Genomic DNA, 8,393 nt, shown 5'->3' on the forward strand with positions numbered 1-8,393 from the left:
ACAGCTGGTTTAGTGATGAGAACTTAGCGTGTGCTCAGACATTTCTTTTCCACAGAAACGAGGCTCTCAGAGAGTAAGAACTGTGGAGGCAGTGCCCTCTGGTTCCTGTCGCGGTGTCATACCCTGGAAGGCCACCGCTTTTGTGGGATGTCTTCAAGGTGTAACTGCAGAGTGTCTGCAAACATCGGCAGTGTGGTGTGTGGTCATTGATCGTTATTGCTGGGATTACAGCCCAAGTGATCAGCCCAGGCTGGTCAGACGAGTGATTTTATTATGAAACCGTTGCTTCTACAGTAATCATGGGCCAGACCGGGAAGAAGTCTGACAAGGGGCCCGTGTGCTGGCGGAAGCGCGTAAAGTCCGAGTACATGAGGCTGCGGCAGCTCAAGCGGTTCCGGCGGGCGGACGAGGTCAAGGTAAGATCTGCTCCTGTGAGGGGTGCATGCCCACCCTGGGGCAGCTTTCCCCTGAAGTCTAGTAAGCTTTAATTTGAATGGCATGTTCCAGCCAGAGTTGTGTTCACGGCAGGCTCCCTTGAGCTGTCACAATTAACTCCTCAGTATCCCTTAGCATGCCAGTGCGCACACAGTGATTCGTCAGCCTGCTGGGAAGTCATCTCTTTTTAGGATGCCTTTATGTTTCCTGTATAGACTCAGAACCCAAGTATAAAAGAATGTGTTTCATGGTGTTATGTTTCTAAAGCCAGAGAAAGGATGGAAATAATTTCCTGTTCCCCTCCCACCATCAGTAAAGTGACAGGTGTGGCAGTTTTGCATTATGTGAATGTGGGAAACCAGGGTCTAGTGTAAAATCTGCATGTGTTGGAGGAAATGTTTTTGATATATTTGGGAAATCAGTAGATTTGTAACCTGCTATTTTCTAACAATGGACAATTTCCGTTCTCCTTTTTTAAAGAGTATGTTTAGTTCCAATCGTCTGAAAATTTTGGAAAGAACGGAGATCTTAAACCAGGAGTGGAAGCAGCGAAGGATACAGCCTGTGCACATCCTGACTTCTGTGAGCTCTTTGCGCGGGACCAGGGAGGTTGGTGAACACGCTTGCCGCGGGGTTACAGCATGTTTTGGTTTTTGGGTTGGGTGCTGGCTTGGTGGGGAGGATGCACTGACCTGGGGATGCCCCCCTGCCCCCCCTGCCCCAACATGGGCATTTCAGTGCAGCTGCCAACAGTGGTTAGAGCACACTGTTCTGTGACAGAGTCCCCAGTGCCTAGAGTGTATGTCCACTGTGGGTAGGTGGATTTCTAGATCCTAGAAGACAGTTGGTTAAAAACCCCTTTGAATCCAGTGTGTGCTAACGCCCTCGTCAGGTTGCCTTTTAGAGCCTGGCTTTCTGATGCACAGTTGTCCTTTTTTCCTCCCTTAAAATGAATTAGCCACGTAGTAAGAAATGTTCCGTTTCATATTCATGGACTAAGAAAGCGGTTTATTATGCATTTTATTGAAAGGCTGAGGCTCTGTGTGAATTTTTACAATTCAGTGTTTCGAGATAGGAATTGCCTTTTCTATAGAATATTCTGAATGATGTAGATCTTCATCACTCCAAGAGTTTCCTGTTTTCAAAGGGAGGCAATAAACCTGTGGTAGAATCTGTAATTAAACATCACATCAAAATGCAGTTGCAGAATTCCCAGCAGTTGGATGCTGGTTGTGGGTTCTGCATAAGTCGCTCTGTGCGTGTAGACAGGGCACTGGCTGTGGGGATGGGAGTCCAGTCGGAAGGCGGGCGGCGACTCCTGTGCCCAGTGCTTGTTGATCGGGATATCTACACATGGGAAGCATCCAGACGTGGAATTGTCCTGAGGTAGTTTTTTCAAGGAGTAGCCATTGTTTATGTAACATTATTCTAGCAGTCAGGTAATGACTTGCTGATGCTTGGGCCCGTGGTGATGGTGTGACACGCAGCTCCCAGGGCTTGTCAGCACGGCCAGCCTCAGTGCCCGTCAGAGCTGCCGGCAGGGTCCTGGTGATGCTGCTGAAACGCTGGCTTGTGTAGTGTGAATAGTGCAACACTCTAGAACTTTCCCATCATTCTGCTCTTTTGGTGTTAAGTTCTCTAATACTCAGGAAGTTGTTATGGTGTGTTCTAGATGTCATAGGTCAGTGACTTTGTTAACACGCTGGGAGTGAAAGGGACTCTTACTGTACAGGTAGTTGTTGTTAGGTACCATCGAGTAGGTTCTGACTCACAGCGACTCTGTGTACAGAAGAACGAAACACTGCCCGCTCCTGCGCCATCCTCAGAATTGTTGTTATGCTTGAATCCATTGTTGCAGCCACTGTGTCAGTCCATCTCATTGAGGGTCTTCCTCTTTTTCGCTGACCCTCTACTTCACCAAGCGTGATGTCCCTCTCCAGGGACTGATCCCTCCTGACAACATGTCTAAAGTATGTGAGACGTAGTCTCACCATCCTTGCTTCTAAGGAGCATTCTGGTTGTACTTCTTCCCAGACAGATTTGTTCGTTCTTTTGGCAGTCCGTGGTATATTCAATATTCTTTGCCAACACAATCCAAAGGCTTCAACTCTTCTTCGATCTTCCTTATTCTTTGTCCGGCTTTCACATGCATAGGAGACGATTGAAAACACCACGGCTTGGGTCAGGCAAACCTTAGTCTTCAAGGTGACATCTTTGGGTTTTAACACTTTAAAGAGGTCTTTTGCAGCAGATTTGCCCAGTGCAATGCGTCTTTTGATTTCTTGACTGCTGCTTCCATGGGTGTTGGTTGTGGATCCAAGTAAAATGAAATCCTCGACAACTCTGTTGCTTGTTGGTCCAGTTGTGAGGATTTTTGTTTTTTTTCTGTTGAAGTGTAATCCATACTGAAGGCTGTGGTCTTTGATCTTCATCAGTAAGTGCTTCAAGTCCTCTTCACTTTCAGCAAGCAAGGTTTTGTTGTCTGCATAATGCAGGTTGTTAATGAGTCTTCCTCCAATCCTGATGCCCCGTTCTTCTTCATATAGTCCAGCTTCTCAGAGTATTTGCTCAGCAGACAGATTAAGTATGGTGAAAGGCTACAATCCTGATGCACACCTTTCCTGACTTTAAACCACGTAGTTCCTCCTTGTTCTGTTCAAACGGCTACCTCTTGGTCTATGTAAAGGTTCCTCAGGAACACAATTAAGTGTTCTAGAATTTCCATTCTTCTCAGTGTTATCCATAATTTATTATGAGCATTCTCAAAAGGAAAAGGACAGGACTTCAAAGTATTCTTTTGAAAGAGCTATCTGGTACCCCTTTTGGAAATTTGGAGGTGAAGGAAAAGGAAGCTTCATCTCCGCCCCTCCCCCCCCACCCAAGGAATAAGGAATAAATGTTTCAGATTTGGAGAAATAAAGTAGAAACACATGGAATACTTACTTTTACTACCCATCACAAATCTCAAAGTGCTACCTAAAGTCCAGTTTAGATTTCTAATAAGTTAGCAGCAAAAGTGGCCTCCTGGCTTTGCAGGCCTGCCCTCGTTGTTTTCATGAAGGGCACGTCCCTCCCATCACTCCTCTTTTTCTGGGCAAGGCGAGGAAGCGTGCTTAGAAGCAAGTCTGCTTGCCTGCTCTCATGATCTAACGTGGCAGAGTGCACTCTGCCCACACGGCAAGAAGCGCGAAAGCTCACTGTCTTTGTAAAACTTAACCATACAGTTTATTCACATGAATATTTACTCATTGAATTTTGCTTCCAATTTTGTCAAATGGAGATAAAAGTAATTGAACTTAAAGATACTTAACTTTTTGAGAGTTTATGTGAAGTAAAAAATTGTGAGAAGAAATCAGCATTTTAATAAACCAAAATTGTTTTCTAACCTTAGTACTTCCACAGTGCTACACAAGTGGAGAAAAAACATTGTCACAGAATGCTGAGGAAGAGAAGGAAAGGCGTCCCCAGCCTCAGGAATTCAGCTTTTGTCACCTGCATCTCTTACCTGGTCAAGGTCACTAGTTTTTGAGCTGTTGTTTAAAGCTGGTGCTGCTTCCAATGACTTGTCGTTCACTCACTCCTCCTTTTTTGAACCATTGTCACTGACTTTTGGAAGCTGAAGATTTATACAATTTGTGATAAGCATTTTGGCGTTATCACAATAATAAATCACAAAATTTTAGGACTGGAAAGGACTTTAAGGTCTCTTAGTCTAACCCCTTGTTTTTCAGATAAAAATATTTCCTTGTTTATTTTTTCTTGAGTTTGAGCATTTCCAGCTTCTCTTCATTTCTTTTATGTGCTGTACGCGTTGGAGTATGAAGTAGCTCAGACACAGGAGGATAGAAGTTGGCCGGCTTTAAAAAAGTCTTTCCTGTAGGCTGTAGAGTACTGGGCTTGGCAGGATTTCTGACGCAGTGTTGATCCAAGACCCGGGTTGAGCTTTCAGCATTTGGAAGGGCCAGGACCGCCTTGGCCAATTAATTGCTTATTTACACACCAGTCCCGTCGAAGTGCTGATGATGTCCGCTTGCGTCCTCTGCAGCATGGAGAATCGGCAAGTGTTCATTTCTTGAGTCAAGCATTGACTCAACTCTTTTGTCCTTGTAGAAGTGGAGAGACTCTCTATCGGGTGTCTAGGTTACCTCAGTGACGAAGTCTGATCTCATGAAGGCCTGCTGTGGACGCTGCCTTCAGAAGCGTGGGAGGAGCTGTGCCCAGCGGGTGAACTGCAAGCATCTTTGGTGTGTGCTCTGGATGTGTGCTTCTAAGACGCTTTGGATACTTATTATTTTTTGTTGCTGAAGTCACAGAACCTAAGCAGGATTGCCTGCAGGATTCTAACACAGTGTATGTGTCTGTTTCTTCTTTTTGAAAATCCTTGTGACTATTAATTTTTTTTACATTTATTTAACTCTTCAGTTGATTTTTTAAAAGAATATTCAGCTTCAAAATGTCATTAAGCAGTAGATGTCGGCCAAGGAATGTTCACCTTATTGCCCAAATATGTGGCTCTTTGTAAAAAACAAATTGTGTCTTGGTGACTTTCATTACTTTGTCATCTCATTACTTTATCATTCAGCAAGAAATTTATCTTCTGTAAATCTTTGTAAATGGTAGTTATGTTCTTTATTGTGTGTGTTTTTCCAGTTTAATGAAAAACCTGGTCTAGGAGTTAGTCTTGAAATTCTCATTAGTGTATTTCTTTTTGCCTGTCTGTCCATTTCTTGGCAAGAACCAGAAGATGCTTTCTTCTTCATTGATTCCTCTTATAAAAATTTTTACTACCTATGTGTTAGACTGTGAAGAGAGGCTTGCTCAAGTAATGTCTGTCTTCTGGACAAGTGGTGTGACTGGTTTAGTGAGTTAAAAATGTGTTGCTGTTGTGCAGTTTTAGATCCCAGAAGAGTGTGTTCCTGTAAGAGGCTGGTGTCTCGTTTACTTGGTGTATGTCCAAGCGCAGGGTTTCCTCAGCGTGTCTCACGGAGTCCGCACAGAGGGCCAGCCTAGTCCTCTCACGTGGAGCTAGAGAGCATCTTTTGGACTTCTTTAATATGTACAGACTTGCTCATCCTAGTAATATTTGAAATGATATTTGTAAATGAAGTTTTTTTGGAGAGGGTTCCATCAAAAGAACATAGAATGTGGCATCTATTGGCATTTGGACTTACTGTTTTTGTTGAAAGAGAAGAAAAACGTTGTCTCGTTTACATGTAAACACTTGCTTGCATTACTTGTTGACTTGGTGTGCAGTCCCCTCAGTTGTGAACAGAAATTCAGTGACTATTTGCAAGGAAAAAGTGACATGCCCAGCACCCAAGGACACAGTGCTCTGTGCTCAGGGGACGCCTGCCGTTGTTCCCTGCTGTCACTTGCCCCTTGTGGCCACGTGTTGAGTTTGCTTGGAGAGTTGAGTCTCCCAGTACCACAGCCATCCTTCTAGCCAGGTGGTGTTTTAAATTGCTCAGGCCTGGCTGTCTCTAGGCCGAAATAGATGGAACGTTTCTTAAACGATCACAAAGGGGGTTTTCCTTTTCTTTTGAGAGGAAACCAGTGCAAGCATTCTGTACTTTTCCAGAAGGTCTTTTTTTTTTTTCCCCAAAGAAAAGTCATTTATGATGTTTCAGTTTATTTTAATATCTTAAGTTTAATAAGTGAATTTTTTAAAAATACCAAGTGTTTGTATTTTGAGAAACTCATAAACCAGCAGAAATTACTTTTAATTTCTGTTTTTCTATTAGAATACTGTGTATATAGTTTATTTTAAAAAACTTACTATTAAATTGACTATCACAGGGAATTAAGAATTTTTTGGACTCCCCCCCACCCCAAATTTCTCTTTCTCAAAACGAAAAATCAAATTGTGACAGTTATTTAAAATACAAAACAAAATAAACCAAAAGCAAAGGCTTACCCAGTCTGGAATGTTAAAAATTGTTTTAAGAAAATTTAATTAGGTCTGGATCTTTTGTCATAATTCAGCTTGATAACCTGGGTTGACTTAAGTTTACCGCTTCGAATTTGTTTTATCTTCTCTCACTGAGCTTTTATGAAAGAATATTACTTGAATAATATTTTGGGAGAGTTGGGGCAGATTTCACAAGTTACCCTGGCAACTGAGGAGGCAGTTTTATACTAGCCTATGTGGATATGTGGGAGGTTAATAAAACTTTTATCTTTTTCTCGCCAATTAAAAGGTCATACACGATCACTGTAAAAATTCAAATAACATAGAAATTATAAAACAGAAGGCAAAAGCCCCCCAGTCCAACTCCTCAGACTTTTATTCGTTCAGATTTCTTTTTTTATATATACTAACAAGTTGATAATGACTGTGTTTATTTTTTAAAATTACTGCCCAGGTGACTGTCCCTACATTTGTGCCACAGACCACAGCCTGCACCCAGCCCCCCTCACCCTCAAAGAGGCACCACAATTCATTGACCTATTCTTAACTGATGGACGTTTAGGTTTTTATTTTGACTTTTGCAGATAGTGTTGCTGTGAAGTCCTTCCCACAAATCTTTGCGTCTTTTGATGCTTTGGTAGAAGTTCCTAGAAACAGAAGGATTGCGGGGCAGAAGGAGGTGCGTGTGTGGAAATGCGTGATTCTGTTGGCAGCACATTCAGAGTTCACTGGGTGTCACCAGAGTGTCGCCCCAGCCCCAGTGGTTCTGTATTCTCCTCCCGTCTGTTGATGAAAGTAGACACTTTTACCTGTATGTTCCAACAAAATGTTATCAATCTTTTTCATCTTTGTCAGTCCGATTGGTGAAAAATCACCACAATTTGAATTTCATTTAATCAGAGTGATGGAGTCTCTGTTATTGTCTGTTTATATGTATTTTGTGAATTGGCTGTTATGGTCTTGGATCTTTTAAAATTAGGGGCCTTTCGCGTGATTTATAAGGACTTTCTGTGTATTACGAGTATTAGTTTTTTGTCATCTGTGTTATAGATCTTATTTCCCAGTTTGTAGTCAAATTAGAATTTTTTTCTTTTCTGTGTTTCTTAAAGGAGCTCTGGTGGCTCAATGGTTAAGTATTTGGCTGCTTACCAAAAGGTCAGTGGTTCGAACCCCGCCGTCGCTCTGCGGGAGAAAGAGGAGGCAGTCGGCTTCCATAAAGATTTACAGCCGTGGAAACCCTCTGGGGCAGTTCTCCGCTGTCTCCGCTGTCCTGTGGGGTCACTATGAGTCGGGATCGACTTGATGGCAGTGGGTTTGGATGGTTTGGTGTTTCTTAAAGGCTTGGAAAGTCTTTCTGCTCTTTAAGGAGAAAGACTTTTTCTTTGGTCCTTGTTCTTTTTGTTTTTGTTTTTTATGTTTTGATATCCTCTAATCTGTCAGGAATTCCATTTGGTTTGAAGAGTGAGTTGGGGATTTGGTTTTTAATTTTTCTCTATTTGCCCTTCCAGTGGTCCACCATACTGGGTCGAGGAGCAGAGGTAAATCTGTTCGGCAGAGATGAACAGAGTCACCCCACCTGTGGGTGGGCACCTGTGCAAGCCCACCTCTGTGCAAGCACTTAGCTCCTCAGGGGTGATAGCCCGCTGTCGGGCCAGCACAGATGACGCTGCTTGTATCAACATCTGTGTTCTACTTCTTAGCTTTTGTGTTTTGATCTTTGTTTCTTTCACTGACAGACAGTGAAGGCCAGACTTCTGAAGCTAGGAAGAGCTGAGGGGCTCTAAACCCCGGCAGCTGTGTTCCAGACACTGACTGATCCATGTTCCATGTGCATGTGACTGTTTCCTGGGAGAAGTGTGAGCTCACTGACCCTGCAGGAGCATCTTCCTATTGCACTTGTGCAAGCTTGGTGGCTGTGCGCTGCAGGCTAGCGGGTCCCCCTGGGTCTGGAAAGGCACTGGGCAGTCGTGGCCACACACTGCAGGCTGGCGGGTCACCTGGGTCTGGAAAGGCTGAGCAGTCGTGGCCGCAGGCTGGCGGGTCCCCCGGG

General features: G+C 43.5%; 1 protein-coding gene across 2 annotated transcripts in view; it reads left to right on the forward strand.

The window, feature by feature from the left end:
* The first annotated feature begins 299 nt into the window (after nucleotides 1–299).
* Nucleotides 300–8,393, forward strand: part of EZH2 (enhancer of zeste 2 polycomb repressive complex 2 subunit) — a 33,045-nt gene continuing 24,951 nt past the window's right edge. The window contains exons 1-2 of one of the 2 annotated variants that reach the window (XM_004382353.2): nucleotides 300–416; nucleotides 916–1,044. In XM_004382353.2, the coding sequence (XP_004382410.1) occupies nucleotides 300–416; nucleotides 916–1,044 (246 nt within the window). The remainder of the gene's footprint in view (nucleotides 417–915; nucleotides 1,045–8,393) is intronic. The other variant, XM_004382354.2, reaches the window with a different exon arrangement.

The sequence above is a fragment of the Trichechus manatus genome, unplaced genomic scaffold (assembly GCF_000243295.1).
Source record: "Trichechus manatus latirostris isolate Lorelei unplaced genomic scaffold, TriManLat1.0 scaffold00093, whole genome shotgun sequence".
NCBI classification, from domain to species: Eukaryota; Metazoa; Chordata; class Mammalia; order Sirenia; family Trichechidae; genus Trichechus; species Trichechus manatus.